This window comes from Amphibalanus amphitrite, unplaced genomic scaffold (genome assembly GCF_019059575.1).
Source record: "Amphibalanus amphitrite isolate SeventyFive unplaced genomic scaffold, NRLGWU_Aamphi_draft 000675F_arrow, whole genome shotgun sequence".
Classification (NCBI taxonomy): domain Eukaryota; kingdom Metazoa; phylum Arthropoda; class Thecostraca; order Balanomorpha; family Balanidae; genus Amphibalanus; species Amphibalanus amphitrite.
In genome coordinates, this window is record NW_024882169.1 from 178724 (window position 1) to 206307 (window position 27584).

The 27584-nt window shown below is 50.8% G+C and overlaps 3 protein-coding genes across 7 annotated transcripts in view; 1 reads left to right on the top strand and 2 right to left on the bottom strand.

Annotated features, from left to right (window-relative positions):
- Nucleotides 1–12130, bottom strand: part of LOC122364413 (MAP/microtubule affinity-regulating kinase 3-like) — a 69847-nt gene extending 57717 nt beyond the window's left edge. For all 4 annotated transcript variants that reach the window (XM_043334757.1, XM_043334752.1, XM_043334754.1 and 1 more), the window contains exons 1-2: nucleotides 11913–12130; nucleotides 8779–9139 (exon numbers count right to left, since the gene is read on the bottom strand). In XM_043334757.1, coding sequence (XP_043190692.1) covers nucleotides 8779–8865 — 87 coding nt within the window. In that variant the 5' untranslated portion in view covers nucleotides 8866–9139; nucleotides 11913–12130. The remainder of the gene's footprint in view (nucleotides 1–8778; nucleotides 9140–11912) is intronic.
- Nucleotides 12131–14030: 1900 nt separating this feature from the next.
- Nucleotides 14031–23612, bottom strand: LOC122364416 (cap-specific mRNA (nucleoside-2'-O-)-methyltransferase 1-like). The gene is made up of 14 exons (XM_043334763.1): nucleotides 23483–23612; nucleotides 22679–22992; nucleotides 22185–22352; nucleotides 21828–21986; nucleotides 21323–21490; nucleotides 20879–21071; nucleotides 20436–20554; nucleotides 20092–20188; nucleotides 19627–19759; nucleotides 18961–19143; nucleotides 17424–17755; nucleotides 16792–17134; nucleotides 16379–16509; nucleotides 14031–16088 (listed from the first exon to the last, which is right to left on the bottom strand). Exons 1-14 carry the CDS (start codon nucleotides 23502–23504, stop codon nucleotides 15847–15849), a joined length of 2604 nt encoding a protein of 867 aa, XP_043190698.1. The 5' UTR covers nucleotides 23505–23612; the 3' UTR covers nucleotides 14031–15846.
- Nucleotides 23613–25148: 1536 nt separating this feature from the next.
- LOC122364417 (HEAT repeat-containing protein 5B-like) overlaps nucleotides 25149–27584 on the top strand; it is an 89236-nt gene continuing 86800 nt past the window's right edge. For both annotated transcript variants that reach the window (XM_043334764.1, XM_043334766.1), the window contains exons 1-2: nucleotides 25149–25297; nucleotides 26385–26552. The gene's annotated coding sequence lies outside the window, so the exon portion shown is untranslated. The remainder of the gene's footprint in view (nucleotides 25298–26384; nucleotides 26553–27584) is intronic.

Consider the following 27584-nt stretch of genomic DNA (forward strand, 5'->3'; position numbering starts at 1 on the left):
CACTACGTCGTGCAGACACTCGATGACCTGGCGTCTCCCAACCCCTTACACTTGTCAGATTGGCCTCGCGTAACCACTGTGACTATCTAAGTGACAAATAAAACAAACAATGGCAAATGATAGCCGCACGTGATGCTACAACCATGAAATGAATCACTAGCATTGCTGTTATCTGGTGCAGGTTTGTAGTCGTGGGCGTAACGCAGTTGCAAGCCGTTATCTTCTGATTAGCGTCATTCAGGGGTATGATTACTGCCGGCGAAGACGCTCCTCTATTCACTGCGACCGATGCGATCATGGCATGAGGTCGCGTTGAATGGACCTGCTCTGACTGCAACACAGACGGGAGCGGGGGCGGGGCGGAGCGGGGAGACCGCCAGCCTGCCGCTCGACGCCCGAGTGTCGAGTTCCGGCGGCACGGGACATCCGGACACCCGATATTGGCATTGCGCCACGGCGGCAATGACATTAGCAAGGTAATATTGAGAAGCATCTATCTTCAACATTGCGTCAGTGTGAGCATTGCACAGCACCACACAGACCGGTGAGCCAGTCCAAACGCCCAGGTGAGAGAGTGGTCGCAGCTCTGCACCACCACTGGCCAGTCGGAGCACCAGGCCCAGTGCTGCGGTGGCCAGTAGGCACCAGGTGGTCTCCACCGTCGTCCGGCCTCCGATCGGCCGCCGACCGCCGAAAACCGCACGCTCACATGGCCGCCTTTGTTTGGGAGAGCTCTCAGTGCCGAGCGAACCAACAGGAGGAGCCTGTGGCGCTCACAGGCTAGCCATGAATCAAGGAAGACCGCAAACACATACAAAAGAAAACAAACCAGAATGAGGTCCAGCATTCCCTGAATTAATGCGCACCCACTTCTTTGGTAAAACTGAACATACCAGAACTAGCAAAAAGGAACAAGTTGAACAGCCATTAGGGAGGATTTAGATCCAAGTTAGTATTACCGCTGACAAAACAGAGGCTTTAGTAGAACAAGTTGGCTAAGACAATGGATTCCCTTGAACTTTTGAGCTAACTGTTCAGTTGATTATTCGAGAATTTCAATAAAAACAATGCTACAACAATCCAGCTTAACGCAACCGACGTGCGTCATAGAAACTAGATATGCCGGCAAACACAGCTCGTTCCGCTAACTCAGTGAACCACCACTACCGGCGCAACCACAGCGGATGCGCCCACAAATCTCGCACCTTCCGACCTTGACGTCTAGCATACAGTGCACCGTACTGCCCCACCCCTACCCCGTGAGCAGTTCCCATTTCCCAAGCGCTCCCATTCCCTGCGTCCTTCAACAAGCAGCAGTTGCCCGCACCTTTCGTAACTGTAGACGAGCTGATGAGTGTGAGACCCGCGCCAAGCTGCCTGGTGAGGATCTCAGAATTAGCATAAAGTTTGACATAAAAACCTAGGAAAATATAAATAATACAACCAGGATATTGTAAGATATGTGAGACAATTAATAAACAGCCACTGAAGCTGTAATTGCCACCGCCTATTATAACCAATTCAATTGAAATATGATACAATCAACTGTACATTTATATTATCCCCTATATATGGACTGGACCATGGACAGCACCAGGAATTAATGGAAAAGGTGTCGTCGCGTTTCCGTCTCGTCACCATTATGGGCCCTTCCACACATAGGAAAACAAGAATATCCTTTCAGGATAACGAGTGCTTCGCTGCAAACGAGCTGGTGGAGCTACCCAAAAATACATTCCTAATCCTACTCATTTAAGTTTGGTTGGTTGATCGTAAAGCACCCGTCCCAACAGTTTATCTTCGTAGCCTGTAGGACAGGTTCGTCATTTGTGCAGTCTGAAGGGTCTGTCATCTGCAGACCATCTAGCAGCGCTCAGGCCGAGGTCTACCAGCATCCGCGGCCAGCCCATCAGAGCCACCCGGTGTCGGACGCTCATCTCGGGGCGGCAGCAGCGGTGAACGTCCGGGCATGAGTGGCGCAGTACTGCTGAGCCGAGTGGGCACAGCCGTGGTCACTCAGCCTGTCTGCTGGTCCGTCTTTTCAGTGCTGAGTGAAGTCACGGCAGTAACTGGTCTATTCGTCCCTGCGCCAAGTGCCATGGCAGTTGTGGTCTGTCTGTCAATCCGTTCGTCTGATCCGTGCAGTCAAGGCTGAAGTCCGTTCGTCTGATCAGTCTGGTCACGGCTGTGGTCCGTCTGTCTGTTCAGTGCGGCCACGGCTTTACCCCGTCCCTCCGTCTGTGGAGAGCGGTCACGGCTGGGCGACCGACCGCGCCGGTGATGCGGCTGCAGCGTGCCGCCGGCAGCGCAGCCATGCAGCGCGGTAACGGATACGCCATCACCGGACCCACGGCACACAGAACCGGGCTCTGACGGCCCGAGCCGCCAGTTCACATCGGTCACAGACGAGACAGCTCCCTCCGAGCGGCCCACAAGCCGCCGACAGGTCCGAGCGGCAGGCACACGCCGGGCGTTAGAGAGCTGCTGCACCCCCGCGAGCGGTCTACGACAGACGACCGGCCCACCACAGCGCAGATATCCGTCTTTGAACGGAGGAAAACACAACGTATCGGCGGACGGGAGATAAATCGACGCCCCAAACCGCTTTCTAGTGGGACACTGTCTTAGCTATCTGGATGTCCGGCGAGGCACCAGACTCGGTCGTCTCAGACGGATGCGGGATACGAGCACACGAGGACATTTTTATGTGAATTTTGGCTTGGGCTGGCCACATCCTGCCTCCGCTGACCCAGAAAAAGGTTGGCAAACCGTTTGAGACTGACACTGCCAAAAGAGCTGGCGACAACGAGCATCTCCGGTGTTTCATCTCTCACAAGCTCATCCGTTCCGTCCACCCTAAACACTATACAGGCGGCGCGTTGTCGGCGGATAATACTGGTGGTAGTGGTTATATGGTAGCCGACTATCCTGAGCTCTAAAAACCGGCACATGGAGGTCAGCAGACCGGTCCGGTCCGGCTCAGAGGGCAGATTTCAGCTCTCATCCGACGGGCCCGGGGCGCGGCCGGCGGCGGAGCTGATCCTCCGACCAGCCGATAAACAGAGCTCTGCAGCTCCACCGGGGCCGACAGGACGCCGCCGCTGCTCCTACAGAGCTCCCCAACCATACACACACACACCCCTCCGTCCGCCATTAGCACACCAGTGGCTGTAACAGCTCTCCCAGAGAGCGGCGACGGGAAAGTTAACAGATGAACTAATGGCTCGGCTGCTGACAGCAGCAGCCAACTGCGCACCCACTCCGGGGAGTGTTCAGTTACGCAGCATTCAGATATGATGGGATCGGTCTTTAGGGCGGAATACAGGTCATATGATAGCTGAGTGCTAGGGTCCGGCCCCAGTCCCCGGCACCCCGGTCGCTCGTGACACCGCTCCGGCCTGCGCTCACCGATGTAAACGACCCCATAGCACTGCAACAAACAGACCGGGTCGCGCTCAAATGACACTCCACTTTGGACGCGGTTCAGAGCTCATGGTCACACGGTCACGTGGTACATGGCATACCCGGTCACGCGGTGCATGGTCTACAGTCCACAGGCCACTGCATCATGGAACGGGATTCTGGCGGAGACCGGGACCTTACATAGCATCGACCAGCCGCACAGACCACGGACCAGTCCCATATACCACGGTGTCGGTCTGTCAGACCACGACTCCCTGTGTTGGTCTCCCGCCTGCCACGGTCACGGCCACGCCCGCTGCTCTCTCTCCCTCTCCCGTCCTCTACCCCGACCCACATATCCCGTCGGCTGCAGCAGCGAGCCCGTGCCAAGGTGGAGCCCGGCCGCGCGGGCGGGCGGGCGGGCCGGGCCGTTCCCAGAGGCACCCAGCCGCGGCGTTTCCCCGTGCCCAGGAGGGCAGTGAGCCCAACTGCGCCACACGCCACCCCATCGGACGGGTCAGGTCGGGACGGGTGCCAGCCAGGGCCGCCCGGCGAATCCCGAGTAGTACGGCCGCATTGGCATCGTGCCTAGGTCGTGCTATAGGGCCATGCTGGGCGGCCCCATGACAAGGAGAGGACTTTGTGGACAATTCTGAGAGACGCCTACTACCTGTCCCTGGGTCTGTCCGTGTACGGGACACGGCTAGAGCGCCAAATATTACATGTGGAGGTTCGTAGGAAGGGGTCACTTGGCATCGATTATACAGGAGAGACGGTCCAGCACGACCACATCTACCCCTTCGTCCACCATACCGCTGTATTGTTATCGCGAGGTCTCACTGGATCGTCCTCTCTGTCACCGACCGTGATGACAACAACGACAAGCCATCCAGTCAGCGCTCCCCCATGATGACGCCAACGGCACGCGTCATCGCGTCATCGCCCGTCACTGGGCGGACTGGTGGCTGGTATGTGGCTGGTACGGTGGCGAGGCGGGTTCAGACAGGGTCCAGTTGCATGATTATTTTGGCTTTCCAAGGTTTCCGGACTACAACGAACGGTGTTCAGTCCCGACCTTCGAGTCTTGTAGTGGACACTAGCCGGTGGGTAGTGTAAAGTTGGTCTATTTTACCCGTTACGATGCCCAGTAGGCCCGTAGCTAACCGACAGTGATCGGCCGATCACCAGTTCGGTGCGGTCATTGGGCACACGCAGAACTCTGTCAGCCCCTAGTCTAATATTCCAGCAAATAGTCAGTATCGGCCTGCAGTAAGGTGTCGTCAGTCTCAGTCTTCATTTTGCTATACCGAGTGGCTCGTTAACAGCAGCCAGCCCCTGTCTCAGGCGAGCCAAACCTCAGCTGATCAATCTCAGTCTGCGGCTGTGCGCAGTCACTCAGGCTGCGACTCGAAGCAGTCAGTAGTCAGTCTCAATCGGCGGCTCTGTTCAGTGAAATGTCAGTCATGGTCTCAGTCTGTGGCTCTGTGCAGTCACAAGTCAGGCTCAATCTGTAGTCAGGTCCCACCAGTCTCAGTCTGCGGTCAGGTCCCACCAGCCTCACTCCGCGGCTCTGTGCAGTCACTATTCAGTCTCAGTCCGCGGCTCGGTCCCACCAGCCTCACTCCGCGGCTCTGTGCAGTCACCAGTCAGTCTCAGTCTGCGGTTCGGTCCCACAAGCCTCACTCCACGGCTGTGTGCAGTCAGTGGTCGACCCAGATGTCCGGTTATGCAGCGCCAGCTGCTGCGACCGGCTGATGGCCGGGCGGCACGACACGCCACCGTCCGCTCACGGCTATCCGTCCGCTCCTCTCACCCACCCGCCGTTCATTTCTCTCCTCTCACTGACAGCAATTCTCATTACGATCTCCACTCACCCACCGCTCCTCTCTAGCTCCTTCTCCCATGGGCTGTTCATTCATCCAACTGGCTGTCCGTTCCTTATAACGTTCCAACAGTTTTCTCTTCTCCCTCAAACCCAACACCGATGTGCCCATAAACGTATCGCAAGACGAATCTCATCACACATTCGTGACGAAGTTGGATGGGAAGTCACGGAATTACAATCAGTAACGGAGCTGGTTAGGGACTCTGAGGCGCTATCTGCGGAACGGTAAGCGGGTCAGCGGCCCGCTGCATCTCCCACGGGCATCACGCAGCGACAAGGTATGGAACCGCCCGGTCCGGACAGGGTGGGACACCGGTCGACGGCTACAACAAGCAGCCTCCGCCGTGATAGGGAGAGAAGGAAGTCCTGCAGACTCCACTGCGTGGCTGGAGTAACGCAAATCCCTTATCTCCCCGAGGATGACCCACCGCCGCCATGCGCGCTCTCGTCCAGGAGATATGCATACAAGAGCTCTTGTCGCGCTGTCAGTTGCCCGGCAGTGCGCAGTGATATTTTCACTTCACCCAGCGCCCCTCGGCTCCGTCTGACGTGGGGAAATTGGAGCGCGGGTGCAGCGAGACGGACCGTCGGCGCGAGACGAGAGCCACCGGCCGGCGGAGAGGTCCCCAGGGCACGGCGCACGGCCTCTCACCGACAGGTCGACACGGTAGGCCGAGCCGTGGATGGTAGGCAGACTGACACTTTACACAGCCCAGAGCCCGGCGACCCGGCTGTGTTGCTGCTGCGCGGCGCCGCGGTGCGTCTGAGAGCTGCGCGGTGCGTTTGATTGTGGCGCCATAGTGCGTTATTAGAGTCCCGGGGAGGGGGAGGAGGCGGCGCTCCAGCTCTGTGCCCTCTGAATATGCGGAACGCGGACGACAAGTCACTTCCATCGCGCAGATGATGATTTGGCTCTGTACACCACAGCTGGCGAGTCTATTACGTGAGCTGGAGGTCGACAGCGCCCAGCCGGCGGTGACGGCTGGCGGAGCTGATTCGACGCCAGTATTGCCGCCGCCCGACACAAACTGCGTCACATCTGCCGCGGGCGCCAGCCAGCACACAGTGATGTAATGGAGCGCCGGTGCAGCGGCACGGCCGCCGACCGAAATAGCTGGCGGTTCGTCCTGGCTGGCGGTTCGTCCGGTGACTCCTGATGGCCAGGCATCAGCTGACATCCAGCCCGAGACACACTAATTGCGCCACATATAACACACTCGGGCGCCAGTACCGCCGCATCGCTCCAGCGCCGTACACCCAGTGCTAACGACACAGCTACCTGTTGCGTCACCTATCGACAAAGCAAGAAGCTATAGTTACAACACGGCGGCCAGATGGCAGCACCCACCACCGAGCCGGCCGCCAAGTGTCGCGGACAGACAGACAGCGGGGCCGTCAGCCGCACTAACGATAACAAAGACAGGTGTCTGTGGCGGGCGTGGCTCTGCGTGCGCTATGTTTAGCCGGTCAGCGCGGGCACCACGGGCGACGCAGTGGTTTCAGGCTGGGAGCGTTTGGGAGAGGTCCCCGCCGGTCGGTCGGACACCTGAGGACTGACGCAGCCCGCCGGCTCGCCGGCGCGTTTCTCGGGCCACCCTCAGCGTCGGCAGGTGACTCAGAGCCCGAGCTGTGGCAGCCTTCCAGCGCCGTCCTCTGTTCGGCAGCCAGATGGTAAACTAGCCGCCCGGCCGGTAAACCGAGGCCGGTAACATGTCACACCAGCGGACAACACGCGCCCACCAAAAACAGACGCGGCAATCCGACCCAGAACACCGCGCACATAACAGGGAGCCGTGGCAGCTGAGAAACTCGGGTATAAATACAGTGCCAAAAAAACATCGAAAGCCGTCAAAGTCAACGAACAAATCGAGGTCCCATAACTTGCATAATGCATATGGATATGGACACGTATCACGGAATAGTCTTATCTACGATAGCACGAAAGCACGCAATATCCCGACATGTAGAAAACACAAATGCGTTCTAGGTCACCCGCCCAAGCGCAGTAATGCAGCAGTCACCACGTGCATCGCAGCCTGAGTGTGCAGTCTGGCCCACACTTGTGCGAGATCACGCAGCCTCGCAGCGCTTCCGACCTGCATAAAACATGCAGCATGCATTATCCACCGAGCCGTCCCGGCCGAAGCCACTCGCGTGCGTCACTCGACGGCCGGCTGTCTTTGCCCGACCCGACCGCCGCGTGTCACGACTGTGTCACTCAGCCCAGAGTTCAGACACTGTCAGGAGGTCTCAGGATACCCGTGCACTCCACGAGCGGGTGTAAGGGATGAGGCGAACAGCTCAGATCAGACATTGTCAAGAGTCCTCAGACTAACTGTGCGTTCACTGAAAGGGTGGAAGGAATGTGGCGCCCAGATCAGATTAAACAGTCAAGAGTCCTCCGGCTACCCGTGCGCTCCACGAGCGAGTGTACGGGATGTGGCGCCCAGGTCAGACCTCAGCCTCTATCACGAGGTCTCAGTTCTCGTGATTCTCATAGGCAGTGGTACAGCCCGGGTCATTTATATCAGACCCCGCTCTTGTCGAGGCACCAGTCTCCGAAGTCGTGACAGATGTCACAGTGTGACACTGTAAGATAGGAGTCTCTAATGGCATATGGTCAAGGATCACGACAGCCATTTGGTAGGACTGATGTCTTCCAGACTCCAGACCGACTCATTAGACGTTCAACGTCACAATATGCCACTTTAAACCAAACCTGAGCGAATCTCTAGGCGGGTACCAGTTCCTACCTGAATCCCACAAGCCTGATTTCAATCTACTGGCCATTTTCCCTTCAGTGGTAGTTGGTACCCAGCCCATCATTTGCCATTTCACTGTCCTGCCTGTGGGCTCTTCTGCCAGTGACGGCACGATCCGTTCAGCCGAGCGGTAAACGGCAGAGAACTCATAGCAATTTCACTGTGCTGTCCTAGCCTCTGGCGGACTCGCCTCCATACTCTGGGAAGCATTCATGGACGCAATTCAGTTTTGCGACGAAATGACGTGGAATCTGTCTAGGCCACCGGGTACCGTTCGTACCTGAGCCGGAGTGTTACATCCCACAGCTGACCCAGACTGAGAGGACATGTCAACCAGCCAACCAACCAGCCTACTAAGCTGCTCAGCCACTACTTGGTGACAGCCTGCAGTTCTAAAACGAAGACTTAGCCCCGAACACCGAGCCACAACGCCAAAATCACACTAGCTGGGAACAACCGGAAGGATGGCAGCTGCAGCACCATCTAGGGGTGAAGAATCACACCCATGAACAGCATAGAGGCACACTGCCTCCAGCACTAGCCTTTAAGGGCTCTCCTCCGCACTGCCTTCCTGTTTGACCTTCTTGAATAGGCAGTGTCCTTTACAGACCATCTTATCCCAAATCCCTCACTATCACAACGATCTCAGTCATCAGTGCCGATACAGCTCTTCCACCTCCCACATCCTACTTCACCCAGCATCCTGCCGCATCCAGCAGCATCACTCACCTTATTGACTTTGGCAGGTGGAGCGGCATGGTCAGCGATGAGTGTCTCCGGTACGGTCATCAGCGGAGACGGTCGCAGCGACGACATGACGCGGCGGCGACGGTGGTGGCGCGCTCAGCTGGCGGCCATGCCGGCGGGGGGACTCCTCATCGGCGGTCGGTCGGTCGGTCGGGGCAGAGGGAGGCCGGCAGAGGACAGCGGATGGGGAGAGAAGGTGGCAGATAGGGTTGATGGTGCTTTGGGAGAGAGGCAGAGAGTGACTGGGCCGTAACAGGGAGAGCAGAGGGTGAACACGGACGGGAGGAGGAGGCAGAGTAGAGTGCCGTGACGAAATTCAGCTCGAAACTGCGGCCAATGGGCTCTGAAAACACGACACAGACTGTCAAAAATGTTATACGAAGTACCTACAAACATGTGGATGAATTGAATAAATAAAGTGATTCTTTGGGTAAAACCATTGTAAAATGCAGCAACACCAGCCAGATATCATATCTTACTTGAAATGACAAAGTTGAACAAAATCTGTCATTTCTAGCAGAAGACACTTGAATGATAGCTTGGTAAAAGAGTTGTTTGCTCTTAAGCAATGCACATGAAATTATCATCAATTCATCAGACATCAGTAGCTAATAAACCTGGGGAAATTACAATCTTGACTGTTTTGATACCATGAAAACACAGTTACATTGAACAAAGGCAAAGGCAGACATCTAACATAAGGTCATAGTCCAGATCTAGCCTAAGTGTTTATTATCTAAAAAAAGTTAACAATTTGTGGCACTTAAAAAAGTGACACTGGTAGCTGATGTCATGAGCATCACTGATCCAACTTCTTCTAGAAGTCAAGCACAAAATTCAGTTCAGTTTTGAGAAAATGGGATGAACAATATTACCATACAATTCAAACATTTTTATCACATAAGATTCAATTAACAAACTGAAAAAAGACTTCAGCAATCCATTTAGAAACAATTTGATAATTGTTCTGGCAGGAGAAGTGTGCATCCTTTGACTTCCCAGTCCAAGATTCATGACTGCCACTAGTAAGGTGCTTGCAGAGTCGATCAGATCCCCACTGGCCTTATAGGCCTCAAAATTCTGTATTGGTAAGGAAACTAGGCAAGGTAAGGTAAGGTGTTCTAATACAAATCAATTCTATGTTCCATAGCAATCACTAGTTCTAATACCTCTAATGCACAACAATATGCAGAACTTATAAGAAAAACTATACAGCACATATGCATGGCTTGGGTTCAAATGGCCTACTGTTACATGTTATACATGCTATGTTATGTTATGAATGCATTGTATAGCAAAAAATGTGTTATTCCAGCCCGTTGTACACGGGCAACTCCCGTCGGCAATTCCCAGCAATTGGTTGCTCGGCAACAGCCTTTTCTGTTGCTCTGGGTTGCTGAAGTGCTGCCAAATGCTATTCAGGGTTGTTCAAAAATTGCCCAATATGTCGGCAACATCCGACGATCGCCGACGGTCGCGGAGCGTGACGTCACGATAATTATAACCAATGAACGAGCTGTTGCTCTCGATCGCCGAGAAGTTGAATATTTTGAACTTTCTGGCTGTCGATGAGGTGTTGCTGGATGGTACTGCAGTACGAGCATGCAGCTATGGAGCAGCAAATAGGTAAGATATTTACAAAATACCGTCCTCTTTGCCGATTACTAGTCAGGATATATGAAAGGGATTTTTACTGGTTGGATATTGGTCTTAATTTTGATTTATTGGTGGGGATCAGTGCCGGAGAAGCCGTGCGGGACCGTCCCCCCCCCAGGCCCCATTGCCGGCTCGGGTCGCCCGCTCGGGTTGCCGGCGGAAGTTGCCCGTGTACAACGGCCTTAAAGGGTCCATGGATAAAACAACTGACAGCAACAATGGTTATACTTTTACAAAAGCTGTAGCCTGTTAGTGCTAAGAATAACAAGATGAGCATCAAAGAAAAATGAACAAAATAACAGTTCTTAAGAATAACTTATAACATATAAAGCACATAATCAATCATCTAAAAAATAAAGATAAATTTCACCAGTCAAATCCAGACAAAATAACTCCTCATTAGGGCACAAGAACACATATATAATTTATAAACAAAATTAAATATTCATGTCATATGATCAAAAAGTAATGCTGGTACTTTAACACACCCACCATGCAGGTTAAAATGCATCTATGATTTATACGAACCCCACACGACAAGGAGTAGGTAAAAACTGAAACTGTTAACATTTCAATTTAGCTAATTTTGACAGTTTGATTTCTTTTGAAACCACTCAACTGCATTTCTAAAAATTCATTAGTTTATTTACCAGCATCCATCTGCTTGGCATAAACAAATTGCCCCTGGTGGTTGTAAATAATGAAATTGTTATGTTATATTGGCATGCAAGCACCAGTGAAATCAAAACAAAAAGCAAAGGAGGTGAAATTAGACTCACTGAATCATCGAGACTAACCAGACAGATTAACTGGTATCAACAAACAATATAGAAAACAGCATGCTTGTCTATGAAATTAAGGGCCTGTTCCAGCGCCTCCAGAAACCTCCAGAAACCTCCAGAAAGCTCTAGAATCCTCCAGAGAGCGTTCCAGCGCCTCCAGAAAGCTCCAGAAAGCTCTCGCCAAAGCTCCAGAAACCTCCAGTAGCCTCCAGAGAGTTGGGAGGTCCAAATTTCTCTGGAGGCTCTGGTCTACAATTATGGCGCACATGTGACAATCACGAATGTAAGCAAAAAACTTTTGACTGATGATTTTACAATTTGAATGTAAAGAAAATTACCTTGCTATAATTTTGTTAATCTTTTTTACAAAAATTGAAAACAAATTTTGCGTTTCAAGAGAGAACAATCGTCATTCTTTTGGTATCTAATGGCGCTAATCTCCAGAAATCTCCAGTTTGCATTCCAGCGCCTCCAGTGAAACCTCTGGTAGAGCCTCCAGTCAAGAATTTCTACTGGAGGCGCTGGAACAGGCCCTATTTTTAATGAATGGAAACCCATATAAGTGTAAATGAAGCTTTCGTTTCACATGCGCAGGAATCGTCGCAACGATAAGCGGACAGGTTTGCATGCCTATTCTAGGCGGTTAGGAGACAGTTAGGTGAACAATCAACTTCTCACCTGAATTTCGGACGCCCAGGCACCGACAAAGATGAACGTAAGCGTCTAAATACCAATTAAAAGTGCAAGATGGCGTTCGATAACACCGCAGAAAAATCAGCACCGTCGACTGCGCATGCGCACAATGCAGCGGCGGCTGGCGAAGCGATTGGCTGTGACGTCAGCGGTCCAGCCGGTGAAAGCATTCGGTACGGTAAAGCACAGGGGGGTACGCTCCGGCTGTTTAGCATTACGAAAAGTGGTGACAGACGTTTGTGGAGGATTGTCGACGAACTCTTGTTCCGCGAGCAGCACTCACGCGCTAGCGGAAAATCCACCAATCAGCGCTCGGCAGTGCTCGACGCTGATTGGCCCGACGCTCGTGACGAAATTGCGGGGGACCGCAGTTATTCTCTATGGACCCGAATAGGCTTTTGGATTTCGGAGGGGTTTCTTTAAGATTATATGCTGTTTCGAGCTGTTTTCGAGTTGAAATATATTTCTTATGACTGTTAGCTATATAATGGCACCATAAAATCATGATTTTAATTAATATTACCGATGTAATATCGGCCGAAAAGACATGCTGTCTTGGCACGGACTGCCCTGCGGCTGATGTGGGGCCTCTAGTGTCAGCGTATGGTAATAATGGACTGAAGAAGGGTTATTGGAGACTCTTAGAGCCCCACCAGGATTCAGTATAGGGTCATCAGAGGCCGGGAACGTCCATCAGGGGTCTGAGTAGGCCTGCCATAGGGGCATTACATGACACATCATGGAACATGGGTCAATCTAGATCCATTAGGGGCCGTTGAAGGGCCATCATTGTTCAGCGTGGGCCCGCACTTACCTCTGATGGGCATGCCGTGCCCCGATGGACTAACGCTGGCCTCCGATAAACCATCACCAGCCCCTGATAGGTCTACAAAGCCCCCTGCTGGGTCTAAATTGGTCACTGATATGCCCAAATGGGTCACTGAGAAACCCGTACAACATCCCCTGACTGCACCTGATGGACCAATGCCGTCCCCTCATGGGCCCACCACGGCTCTTGAATGGCCTCTTCAAGTCCCTGAAGCGCCTTTATTGGCCTAAATGGACCCCTGATTGGCTTATGTGGTCCCTAATGGTCCTATATGGCCCCCATGAGCCCTCAATTCGTCCCGAGACAGCCTTACATTATATGCCACCGGCCCCTGGTAGGCCTGCACTGGACCCACTGGGCCTATACCGACCCATAAAGGGCCAATGTCGAGCCCTCATGGGCCTCCGATGACCACACGCCGGCATGTGTGGCCCCATCAGCAGGGGTCCGTCTATCCCATGTACTTCGGTCTTTTTGGCCGATGTGACACCGGTAGTATATAGAAATGTCATGATTAAATGTCGTTATTATATAGTCAAAGGTCATGGAAAGAATATCCAAGCTCAAAAATGGCCTCAAACCCAACAAAAACTGATACAAATCCCCTTCAAAAGTCATAAGTCAATGAAACGCCATAGGGGAGTAGCTGCAGTCCCCCGCAATTTCGTCACGAGCATCGGGCCAATCAGCGTTGAGTATTGCCGAACGCCGATTGGTCGATTTCCGCTAGCTTGTAAATGCTGCTTGCGGATATAGTCTTGAACAAGTGAGGGTCGCGGCAACTAAATATTGCTTGTCACCACTTTTTCTTCGGGAGCGTTCTACCTGGTTTATATAGCCTTGGGTAAAGCAGCTCCACAATCTATCGCCGTATGCATAATATGCACCCAATTCACCCAGACCCACGGCCAGGTAAGGCGGAACAGAGATCTCGGCGGATGGTCACAGGAGAAGCGGAAACCGCGCGGACACCTCGTTTTCACAATAAGCGTGCAGCGCGACGCCTTTTTATCGTGCCCTGCCCGGCTCATTCAGCTCTCTGTTCGCGAACAGGCGCAGGTGTGAGGCGCGAGGCCGAGGAGCCGGGCGGCACGGTCCCCCAACCAGCTCGGCACGACACTTGGAGCACGGAATTTCACACACGTGAACGCGAAAAACAATAGCAGATATGAGAATGCATTGCCATTCCTGTCTACCTTGCATAAGGCAAGATGACATCGGTACCTATCACAAACACCTCACGACCTCCCCTTTCGCGAAAACTCGACAACCCATAGCGACACAGGACGTGTATTGGAACAAGTGGCAAACCCGTCGCCCAGTACATTTCTAAACACATCACGGCGGTCGACAAGGAGTCCTTGGCAGCAGAAAAGCACAGTTGGCAGTGCTAAATTTCGAGTTGGAGCTTAGCGCCATGTGGACTGTGAAGCAGGGGCGTCGACGCGTAAGGAAAACTGGTCCGACTTTTTCTCGGGGGGCCCCCACCGGTGGGAGCCCCCAGGGGCCCCCGTGGCCGCAGCAGGGCCCCCCGAGAGCCCCAACAGGGGCCCCCGCGGCCGCAGAAGGGGACCCCGCGGGCCGCAGCAGGGCCCCGCGGTGTCTAGCAGGGCCCCAGAGGCGCAGCAGGGCCCCCGCGGTCTCTAGCAGGGCCCTCCGAGCCGCAGTAGGGCCCCCGCGGTCTGCAGCAGGGGCCCCCGCGAGCCACAGCAGGGCACCGCCTAGTCGAAAAAGTGGTCCGACTAGTCGGAAAAGTCGGACCGGTGTCGACGCCCCTGCTGTGAAGCCCAGCTACATGGAGTCATACGAAATGTACCAAGCATTTTGAACTCCGGCTTTAATCTTCAGTACACAAAATCACTGAAAAAGCTTATTAGCCATTGCACTGTACAAACTGGCTGATAACACCATGGTTAACGGTCTTCCCCCTGAAAAAGAAGCATGCTAAGGAAAACGTCAGACGATAAGTGATAACCCTGATTCACAATGGACACAAGCACTAAGCGATGGCAGGTAACTGGAGCGTATCACCCGCAACGGAAGGGGCATACTCTGTGAGACGTTATCAACACTACAGTGATCACATCGGCACAGTAAGGCACAATGCAGGCCTTTTCCAAACTAAACAGCAAAAAAAAAAAAACACACCGTCCTACAACTCGAGAATCAAACACTTCAGCCAACATCGGTTAAAAACGCAGGGAACAAATCACAACGTAAACAGGGCCGCGCCCTTCCTAACCCTTCAGTAGAGCAGACACCGGACAAAACTCCTTACAGCATATGTCAACTGCCGAGATCCTCAGACGTAGAAACGTTCCATACGTCACACCGTCGAAATGACATTCATTCGGTCATCAAATACCACAGGCAGAAGTCTATACTATCAAAACAAGTTTATCATTCATCACGCAGTAGGTTTCCTAACGTAGCAAATCTTACTACGATCACATTTCCGATTGGCAAGTAAACGGACAGACTCCAGCGTTTCACGCCCTCAGAAAACCGTTTCGGCACAACCCCGCACAGCCAGACCCTGCCGCGATCAACCCATACCGTATCGCCACATCCCTTACCAGACACTGCAGTGGAGTCGATCACATCTTTCACCTTTTCTGAACAGTCGGTGGACAGGACGCTATCCTGGAGCAATGCCTCACTCGCAAATAAGGGAAGACTCACGGAGAGTAGAGGGTACCATCAGGACTAACTGACCCCTTATCGAAGTCCCTCTGTACGTAAGCGGACGGAGTTTCTCTCTCGTGACCGAGTGGTTTCGACGGCAGACTGACTCATGACAGTTCATGCCTCAAATGGAAGCGTTCCCATGCCGAATGGACAAAATGACCCTGCTTGGCGCCTAGGGGTGATGTATCAGTAGTTTAACCCATCCAGCCGCCGATCCCCATGGGACGAATTATTCATGCTTGGCGTCTGGAGCTCTGCCCGTTCGCTGCTGACTCTCTCCGTCCATCAGAGCGCTAAGCCCACTGACCTCTCGCCGTCCCTCAGTGAGACGACAGCGCCAGAACCACTGACCTCCCGTCCCTCAGTGGGGAGGCAGCGCCAGAACCACTGACCTCCCGTCCCTCAGTGGGGAGGCAGCGCCAAATGGCTCAGCACCGCCTCCCTGCACAGAACGGGCGACTCGGGCGGGGCCGGCTCGGCCACCCCGATCCCGTCTGTCCTCCACGGCCACACGAGCCGCGAGCGGAACGAGTGTCGGAATTCAGCCACAGAGCCGTCCGGGACGGTGAAGGAGCTCTTGTTGTGGTGCCGGTCGAACCAGTAGTGGCGCTGTTGGGTGCGGCTGAACGATACCGTCCACGGGTCTGGTGGAGGGGGGGGGGGGGGGACAGGGGGCGTCAGAGATTGTCGACGGAGTTCACGGTCAGGCATTTATCTATGAATTGGCAATCAAATTCATCGGTAGTTTCCGATGTTCTCATTTCTTTCGTTTACTAAAATTGAAATATTTTTTATGCATAAGCCATGATGCATTGACAAGTAAAACACTTCTTTCAATCATGAGCAATGCTTAGTGTAGATTGTAGAAGTATACTAGGTATGAGCAATGTTTACTAGCATTCATAACAAGAAAATCAGTAGTCCCGTCTCTCACCTCTGGTGCTGCGCAGCATCATCAGACCGGTGGGCACGAAGAACACCACCTCGTCGGGCCCCTCGCCCTCATCGACCACATGGACCAGACGCTGGAGGCCGTGAGAGCCCTTCACCGGGCACCGCTCGAAACTGGCGGCAGAGCGCAGACCAGAGGTTAAGCCGACAGTACTATGGTTAGACACACAGTTACGCCCGATCGCGGCAGTAGCTTGTGACACAGAGGAAACAGAAAACGAGGATTCCTTTAAAGGCAAGCATTATTAAAGTGCGCCGACAAGCTTAACTTTCAGCTGTTAGTTCGTAGAGTACTTCATGGATACCAAATAAGTGAAGTCGGATTCAGAAAAAAACGTGATGTAAGTTACTGTTGTGGTCCATTGAACTCCCAATGACTCCGCTCCCCCGACTCACCCTTCCAGCAGCCCGCGCAGCTCCTCCATCTTATACGGCTTCTTGCAGCGCACCGGTGCCAGATCCGACCGTGTGGGTTTGTTGACGGCCGCGGCGAACGCGGTGCAGGCGGCCAGTCGGCGCGGCAGCGGCATTCGACGCACGTCCTCTCCGCCGAGCACCGCCGCGTCCATCAGGTGGAGCGCCTGGCCGCGCCGCTGCGCCTGGGGCTGTGCCAGCCGGCCGCGCAGCTCGGGAACCAGCTCGGCGAGAGCCAGCGTCTCGGCCGGCAGCTCCACGCCGTCCAGCTTACTCCACTGCGGCTCGGTCAGACCGCGCCGCCACACGTTCTTACGGCCCAGACCTGAGACACGGGCAGAGGGGTTAGGGTTAAGTTGTTGACGTCCTGATGTTTTTTTCGCCTCGCGAGTCAACTATTGTAGAAGAGAAGCGTATACAATCTGTCGAGAAGATACTTAATCACTGACCAGGCATATTACAATAAATGATAGTCAACATTCAACAACTACCAGATACTGCAAAAAGGGACATACATCACAAATCGGATTCCTACTTAGCCGCCATCGTTACCATGCTTATCCACATTCCCTACCACATATCGAAAATCACGGCAATGCCTTTCCATCACTCACCGAGCACGAAGAACCTGTCTCGGCGCGTATCGGGCTCCACCCCCAGCAGCATGCCCCTCCAGTCAAACTGAGAGCGCACATGACTGAGCAGCGTCTTCTGATCGAGCCTCACTCCTCCAGCGGCGGCCGCCTCCAGCTCGTGTTCCGCCCCCATCTGGCGGAGCGCCGCCTCTGGGCGCTGCGCCGGCGGCCGGGAGGTGCGCGCTCGATCCGGTACCTTCCACACGGAGAGACACTGCTGGCGCAGCTCCTGCTGCCGGTCCTCTCGCAGAGAGGTGTCCCGGTAGAAAGTGCGGATCTTGGTCAGACCGGTGATCTGACGCTCGCCGAGACTGAGAAAGGGAGGGTAATGGTGATTATCGATGACTATTAAACGAGTTTTAAGATACACGATAAGCATAAAATCCGTCATTAGCTTCTGAAACGCTTATTACCGATGCTTTAAAACAACTGTGACATTTCGCGTCGGATAATCTTAGTTCACATTCATCCCATTAGATAGCGGGCCACTGTCAGCCTGAACAGGTATACTGTGCCGCAAGACTAACTCGTACGGCTGAACGTAGCGGGACAGGCTCGCCATCAGCGTTTTCGGTAAAATCAAGTGAGGCTGTTCAACACTAGTCCACTCGCTGAGGGAACAGTGCCTCTCACTCCTCTGGGCTACAGAGCGCCCGTCCAGCTGTTGTTGCTGTCCAAGTTCACACAGTGCCACCAAACTAGGGAGGCGATCGCGACCAAATTAGAAACCGGACGAAATTGGATGCCACTGAACCCCATCGAAACTCAGTGTTTGACTTTTACCTTGTTTCGTATCGTCTAGCTGCAGATGAAGTTCGTACTGTAATCAGCTGTAGTGAACTACCAAAGATGCTAAATGTATCACCTCCTATTGGACCCCATCACACAATTACAATTGCCGCCGGGTGTCGGCAGTACAAATGTAACCGAACGAATCTAAATCGGTACACATGTAACCGAGCAAAACGAAGTGCATCAACGAAACGCAGTGTTCAAGTGTAGATTGTTGAAGTTTGACAGCTTATCGGATGATTGAAACCATTGTAATTCCTGAATCAAAGATGACCTCAGCTCAAGATGTGATTACGCTATCGCCTCGGCCAGATTATAACACTCCCGCAACTTACGGTGTTCAATAATAGATGGAGTGCATGGGATGCTAGTATCATGCTTTCATTGCCTCCCATTCCGCCATATTGAGTACCCAGTGATGCGCTGACAGTACAATTAAACATTGTCTTCACTGTTTAACGGCCGTGGCAAAGTCCCTAGCACATCACTTACACGATGCTAGACTCTAATGGGACGCACTCACAGAATTCAACACACTGTAATGCCTGTTGGATTATGTGATGTACGATTACTATCACGTTACTGAACTCTACGGTGTCGGGTGTGCTCAGTACTCACACGTTGTTGGACTCTGTGATGTACTGACATATTGTTGGTTGGACTCAGTACTCACACGTTGTTGGACTCTGTGATGTACTGACATATTGTTGGACTCAGTACTCACACATTGTTGGACTCTGTGATGTAGTCGCAGAAGGCGGCGTCCTCCTTCAGCACGTTCAGCGGCACTATGCTGGTGACGTCCTCGGCAGAGACGGAGCCCAGCTGCTCCAGTCGCTGATTGATCCGGTCCATGTACTCCCGAATGTCGTCCGTGTCCGGTCGGCGCCACTTGCAGATGATGAACCTGGCGGGGGGAGTTCGGGGGTAAAGGGGGGACGAAACGCTGCTACCGGGTCACTATAATGCTGAAGCTGATAGAGGCGGAACACACTCACCAGGCTCAGAATGAATGAGTCAACCAATGACAAACTAAAAATGCTTATGCGCCAACATAGCATGGGTCCTACCTTCCTCGACCGAATAATATAGGACCTAGGGTAACATCAAAGACATTTGGTACCTCCTTATCCAATGCGTCGTCCATACTCAGAGTTGGCCAGTCAGCTGATGCTGGGTTCTATGACGAGTTTACGGGCCTCCATCAGTCGAAGTTCACAGCGTCCCTATCCATAGTTTGCCGAATCAGACCGCCCTCAGTGTAAGTCCTCACCTTTCCAAGCTGATCGGTCGGCTGGTGATGGATTTCATTACTAGTTTACATACCTTCCTCAGCTTACAGTACCCCCTTATCCATAATTAAAGACCACCCTGCGTGTTAGACACTCACCTTTCCGAGTTGGCCGGCCGGCTGGTGTTGGGTTTCATGATGCACACCTCCCTGAACGCCATGCTCATAAGGTAGACCAGACCGACGCTGAACGGCGTGAACAGGTCGAACAGCTTGCACACAAAGTGGCCGTCTGAAACAGGGGAGCAGAAAGATGTTATATCGTATCGTGATATCCGGTTTGTGCTGATAATGAAACTGAAAGTAACATAAAACATTGACATATGCAATAAATCACACAACAAACGGCATATAGTGGCCAACTGGAAACGGAAAAGCGGGAAAATTTATATGCAATACAAATAAATGCATAACAAAAGCAATGTCAACCAAACACGCAGACACACTCAACATTTTAGACAATACGCATTAAGCACGTCCATAGTAACATGATTCATGTTATCCATGTTATCTATTCATGTTATCTATGGCACGTCTCAAAGTCACTGGTGTCGCACTACTCACCTGTCCGCACAATGTTGAGCGCAGTGAGAAACTGGCAGAGATACAGCTGCTTGGAGAGAATCTCCTGAATGTTCTCCTGTCCGTCCACCGAGAAACCCTGCAGAAATCGGAGACAACATTCAGCAAACGATGCGAGAGTAGAGACATTACGATACATAAAAGCGTGACCCCGAAGGTGAATACTTGGCGTGCGAGACTTGCCATCGTAAATACCAATTCCATACAAGGCTTATTAGTCAGATATCCTGTCCCACCTCGCCATAAGTGTTAAAACCGAAAGTCAACGAAACGAAATACCAACTATCGGACCGTCATAACAGAAATCAGGCGGAACCAGCTCTCACCCCGTCTGCCATCATGAAGTGGACGCCGAGTCCGCCTGTCCGCCTGAGCACGTAGTTGCGGAACGCCTGCTGGTTCTTCCGGCGGAACACGTCCCCGTCTCCCTGGATTCCGCCCTCACCTGTCGAATAACACGGGGCATTACCAGTATGCGCAACATAGAAATACATGTCGGACCTCTATGTTGTTTCATGTTCCATTCAGACGTGATCTGACATTCGTAACATGTGCGTCGTGCGACTGATGCGCAACTAAATGTTATGCGTAGCTGATAAATTGCATCTGACATATCCGCAAAAAAAATCAACATGATAGGCAACTAAAACTACAAAGAGCCTTAATGGATTAATAAACCAAATGTGACGTTCATGCCATCAGTCACTGCACTAACACAAAAAACGTGATACGCATCTCGTACGTCATCCTGATCGGAACCTGCACTTACCGTAGTGTGGCTCGAACGTTTCGGCCGGCCCGGCGTGGAAGTCGTGCAGCTTGAAGTCGTGCTCTCCCTTCAGCGTGAATCCGAATCCCTTGGCGCGCCACCGTTTGCGCCATAGGACGTACTCGGAGAATCCGCCCGGGCCGGCGCACACGTCGGCGAAATAGAGGATGTCGTTGTCGCCCAGCTGGTCGCCCTGAGGATACAAGGTTATGGAATCAAGGGTCGCAAGAATATCATACTACGTCCTAAGTTGTATACGATTGGCACATATTGAGTGGATAACTATAAAAGCATAGCAACTGCTGAAGTTCGAACTACGAAAGTAAACACGACTGAATGTCTCTGTGTAATGCGGCAACATCACGTCGCTAAAAAGGGTCGTCAGAGGGAAACAAGTTTGGGCATTGCGTGCAACGGCATATCTAAAACTGAGTCTGTACTCACCCCGTCCGGGTGTGTAGGTTTGGTGAACATGAAGTCGAACCGTGCGTCCATATTAGCCATCTTCATGGCGGCTCGGTTCAGAAAGAATACGCCCTTGATCGACTCGAACGGGTTGGAGCGGCTGCGAGCGCGCCGCATCTCATCCGGCTGTAGCTGGTCGAACACGCTCTGCGGAACGACCGCGATAGGTTGGACACATTGTAGCGGGCTGTAGCGACATCTGTCTAAACTCACTCTAAGTGTAAGGAGGTGTCAAACCAAGCGCTTACAAGACGCGGTCTGGGGGGGGGGGGAGGCAAAGACAGAAACTACTGTACAACGAAAATCAAAATATACAAAAAGTAATAGCATCCTTGCCTAAACGAAATATCACAATATTGATTATCGATGTACGAAATAGATAGGTACGCAATGTATGGCCCAGGGGACCACGAGAACCTCTCAGGTGATGCCGGTCAAAATCAAGCCCCGATACATCAAAACACTAGTAGGACACTATCCGTACCTTGCAGTTGAGCACGTCTGAGAGGACTTTGGCCGAACAGAACTCTGTCTCGCCATCGAGCTCCTTTTTCCGAGGTCCCTCCTCCATCCAGTCCAGCATCGTCTCCAGCGAGGGGATCTCCTGGTCGTAGGAGGGCATCCACGAGATGCTCTCCTCCACCTGGCGGTGTAAGTGGACATTCAATATACGATCTGTGTTGAAGAAAAAAAAACTGAAAAAACAATTATTGGGACGTTACTTGGTGTAAAACGTACACATATCAGTTACTCAACTTCCCCGCCAATAACAACCCACATACTCCGCCAAGCTACACAGACAGTTGGACAAAAAGCAGTAACGTCTCAATACTCAAATCACCTCCACAACTTCGTCGGCGGGGTCCCACTCGAGGTCGGTGGCCGGCTCCAGACCGGGCAGCTGCAGGCCCAGACCGCGCCGGCCGCGCTGTGTGGAGGCCTCCACCGGGTCGACGATGCCCTGGCCGGACTTACCCAAACCGCTGCCGTGCTTGAAACCCATGCCCGCCTGGGGAGGAAGAGAACGACGCGGTGGTCAGAGGAAGACTGGGGACTGGCGCGATAGCACAATATAGAGCCAGAATCGCCAGGATATAGCACTAGATGCCGTTTTCGGATTACTGTAGTCGATATCGAGGTAAATCAAGCATTATACTATCTGTAAAACTCCGTGAAGCACATGACTGTTTGAAACATGATTTCATAACTTCGTAAATAAGACGGAAAAGCATGCCTGGTCAACCAACTGGGTCGAAAGCGTGGGTTGCAATTCAAGCGTTCAGATCTTCTGTATCGATTTTTATCAACAACAATGAGCCTCGTTTACACACGCACCATCATTTTCTGTGCCACCGAGCTGTACTCGGCCACCGTTTTCTTCTTTTTGACGGGCGGCAGCTTCAGTTGCGAATCCTCTCTATCGGGCGAGTGGTGTCGTTTCTTTGCAGGGAAACTGTCCGGCCAGCGCTGCTCCGGCGGCGGCACCGGGCCGTCATCGTCGCTGGAGAACGACCGACCCCCAGCGCCGGCCAGGGTCGGCATCTGCAGGTCCGGAGAGCGGGTCGGACCGGACGGCGGCGCGCGGCGCTTGGCCGAGCTGCCGAACGCCGGACGGCGCGGTCCCGGATCGTCCGGATCATCGCTGGAGTCTGTGGGACACCGGGACAGAACATGTTGGTAATTACAGTGGCTGCAGAGTGCAGGCTGTTCATTTTGCTCCTGCCCTGCTTGTTACATCGCTTGTTTTGATATGATGAGCAATGCAGGGTGGTAGATTTGTGTCAACATTTATACATTACATAACAGATTTTCAACTTTTAAATTGTATAGAATAGAAAAAACATAATGACAGTTTAGTGCTGTGAAAGGACACAGAGCTCCTCCTAAAGCACCTATGAAATGAGGAGTAAACAACAAATGTGATATCAATCAAGAGACTTAATATCTTGAAACATATCTAAAAGGCACACCAAATACAGTTCAAGCAAAGAAAACAAATACAATAAAAGCTAGGTCAACAGATGGTAGATTAGCTACTAAGCTAAACACACACATGCGCAAATTCATCATCAAATAAATGCTACCATGAACATGCTTAACTTTGTGTTTAAGATATGAATTATGAATTCAAAAACTTACCACTGAGATTACGGGATGCCATATCAAAAGTCAAATCAAAGCAGTAAAGAAAATTAAATATTAAAGCAAGGCTAGGTATACTTCCAGTTCCACCAGCTAGGTATACTTCTTCCAAATATTGGCACTGATACCTGAGAATGTAAAAATATCAACTGCTCACTGGCATTCAGATTCAGGCAGAGCATACAGGCTAGTCACTACATTTCATTATATATTTGGTAATTGCTAGAATGGAAAACATTGATATTTGAATTTGATCAAACAATTGCCCCTCTGTGCTAAAGTCAGTCATGTCCTGACAGGCAAGTTAGGTAGCAAACTGAAACACAACTTGAACTGTGTGCACTTGAGAGCAAAACATGCTCATCTTTGATTATAGACAATTATATCTGACACTTGCAGTGTATGGGATAGGTGCTTAAGTAAAAGATATATTAGATACAGGTGGATCGGGTCCAGGATCCCAAAATGTGTCATAATGCATTCTCATTCTGCTAATGAAAAGATTATCTCAAGCAAAGTATCTATTCATATACCATTAGACATTCTGATCCATTTTTAATTTTCATGAAATTTGAGCAGTGGGAGGGAATAAGTTTTCTTTCTAAATAAAAAGATGCTAGGTGCAAGGACCTAAACGCTAGCTCATTCTAGCTCAGGAAAAACTGCCGAACCTTTCGTCAATCCCTGCTTTAGCTGGGACGACACCAAGACGACACCAAGGCTATATAAACCGACGACACTGAGCAAACACCTAAGTCCATGTCACACCTAAGTCCAAGTTAAAGGGACCCTCCCACCTTCAAAAAAGTTAATGAATTGGCACGAAAGTGATGTCGCTCGGTTCAGAAAGAGCGAAAACGAATATCTACCAAATTTCATCGAAAAATATTCACCGCAAGATATTAGACTTTTACTTTTGTTTACTTTTTGGGATCTCCGCTGTTCCTAGCGACTTTATTTGAAAGTGCGGCATTTGTTGCGCGCAAAGCAGCATATACCACCGCATGCTACCAAACGTTTTAGTAAAAGATTTAAAAATCGTTAGATCTCCGCTGACGTCACAAATTCTAAGGGGGCATACCAATGCACTAGCCCCTTAGAATCCGAAAACTGCAAGTTTGAAATTCCATATCTCCGAATTAAAGCATTTGTCGATGTTGTGAGTGCCCAAACCGGTATTTGCAGGCCATGGCCACCAATTTGGCTATCTCAACTCAAAACTAATGTTAAGGTGGGAGTGTCCCTTTAAATAGTTTGCATCTGTGATGAATACCTATTACCTACTAACTTTTTATCTGCAAAAGCCCATGAAATAACAATAAAATACATAAATTGAAATGCCTCACACACACACGCTACCAAACAGCAATGCCGAAAATGATGGCATGCGTCAACTTTGTAACAGCTGCGTCACTGATGTCTTCTAGAGTATAGAGAGAAACTTTTGAAGTACTTCCTCCTCAGATACCTTCGTAATTTTTACTTTTTCGAAAATTATACGGTCTGATTATGCCATTTTATTTGAAAATTATGATTTGAGAAAGTGTTTGTTTTTATCAAAATGCAAAACACAGGAACCAAAACAGTAACAATTTCAACTCTTTGCTTAAAAGTACAAACATGCTTGGGAGAACCACCTCTAAAAAGTCAGTGTACTTTCCAAGTACTTTCTAATGTTTATGGCAAGTACCTCGCTGTTGTTGGTTTTGGTTTGTTGGTTTAAATATCAATATTGGTTTACAATTGAGCAACAAAAATGACATCCCGCTCGTGAAAATGGAGATCATAAGTATCTAAACGGATTAATTCTTCGTAAGTTGACGACTGGCTTGAACTTGAAGGCTTGTCTTCATCTTTCTTGTATTGTTCCTAAAAGAAATTCAAGTCAAAGTTGAAATAAACAGCAAAACATGCCAAATAATGTATAACGCCATTTTCAACGTTAGCTGAAGCTCTAACTTTTTAATCAAAACCCTTTGTGCTCATTTTTTGGTTATCTGCTCTTGTGGGGTACCAAGATATTAAGGTTCGTCATGTCTCAGTCTAGATTGGGTCTAGACTTAAGAGTCAGCACGTAAATTTATAAGTCAGTTTTTGCCTTGCGAGAGACCAACTATTGATATTTTGTACGAATGGTTTTGTAGTTATTACTTATTAGTGTAGTTATTACTTATAAGTGTAATGAACTACTGCCATTTTTGGTGCACCTGCCAATCTGAATCATCAAGTCCCAATACTGTTCATGTCAAATGCACAAGAGGAACAGTATGAAGGAATTAAAAATTTCAATGGACCCTCATAGATTGAGTCAAGATTTATTAAATTGGTCTTCCAGTTAGTGAGCAGTCTTGCTTGATTGAAAAGAAGTAAGTCTTAATGTATAAATCTATATGATTTTAATTTGATTCATCTTTTGTGTACTTTTAATTTTAATTTACATGAGCATAAGATCATTTCTCAACACAATAATATTTTGAATACCTAACTCTCCATTTTGCTACTTATGAGATGAAATTTGGAGCATGTATTTTCACAATGGAAATTGGAAGCTTTCAATGTAAAGGCCTGGCAAACTTAACCTGTTTCAGTTTAATAACCAGTGATGGGTGCTTTAGTCACCATGAGTCAAATGGTATGCTGGCTAGCTTTATTTTGCCATTTGATTCATAATATATTGATGGATTACTTATCTGGAGCTATGTTATGCAATAAGTGACATTCACAACACCCCATTTATAGGAAGACTGATAGTGCTGATTGGAAGCATGAATAAATATTTCTGAATAGGTAGGTACTGCACAATGCAGTATGCAGTGCACATTTATGGTGCATCTATCCAGTTGTGCCTGCAAAGTTAAAAGTTTTCATGTATTTTCTCACATCACATATCCTTTTTCAGGTCAAGCAGTCTACTCCCTGCAAAGTCAATCAAGTGGTGTGTAGCTACACATGTCCCTTGGATATGTTTACTTTTTAATCCTGACTCACAAGAGCCATCCTGACTCACAAGAGCCATTAGAAGAAAGCAAGAAGAGAAGCAGAGGATAGTTGGCCTCCTCCACTCCAGGTAAGTTATTTTCTCCAGCACCTCACCCACCAGCTCTTCGTCCAGTGGCTGCCTTTTCACCACAATGCAGCTGCTGGCTGGTGCTGCGCCTGTCGGGCCCTGTATAGCGTTATGTCGGTACCAAGGGACGTCGTTCGCCGACGGTGGCCAGATTGAATGGCCGGCAGCCGGTCTCCAGCGGCCGTCGAGGTAGGCTGTTCGTACTTCGTACTGCAGAGCTCGGTCTCCAGACGATAGAGACTGGCTGCCGACGTCACATGTGGTTGCTCCGCACTGGACCTGGGAGATATATGAACGGAATGGAACCTAGAAACTGAGCCTGGATAGGAAAGGCAAGAACGAAGTTGATGGATGGAAACAAAGTTGGGTGGGGATTGGCATGTAGATATCTTAGCCTGTTGAATTTGGCAAGCAGTAACGACATACCTAGTACCTACCTGTCTGCTTGTCACACATTTCCGGCGATAAGGCGCCATCGAAACATTCGAAATGTTTCATCGGGCATGAACGTATGGATAGTTGTCACATAGGTGTATCAGTCAATCAGACTTGGATGGGCTTATTCGCAGTGAGGCCTGAACCGTTCTCAGCAGGCTTATTTTTCTCCTGAGCGACGAGACTCCTCTAATACAAGTTCCAGCTCCGCGATTGCTCTGCACCGGCAGCCGACTGTCGGTTTTTCTTGGTGGTATTGGCCGGAAGTTGCCGGCTGTAACCGTTCGGCTGTGCTGCCGCAGCATTTTCACCGACCCATGACGTTTCCACGGCGGTTGCCGGATGTCTGATTCAGCACGTCGGTCATATTACCCCGCCCGGCCACCACTACTGCTGCTGTAACCACCTCCACCGGGCTCCGGACGGCTGGTTAGTTATCAGGGCTCAGCGGCGTCTCTGCGCCTCGATGCAGGTCGTCAAACTAGTGACTGGGGACGGTATGAAGGAGATATCACGGTGAAACGTGTATATTCTAGCTGATGAGGGTGGTCGTTTCATGAAATGGCTTATGAGATGCTACATTGGGGCTACATTGAC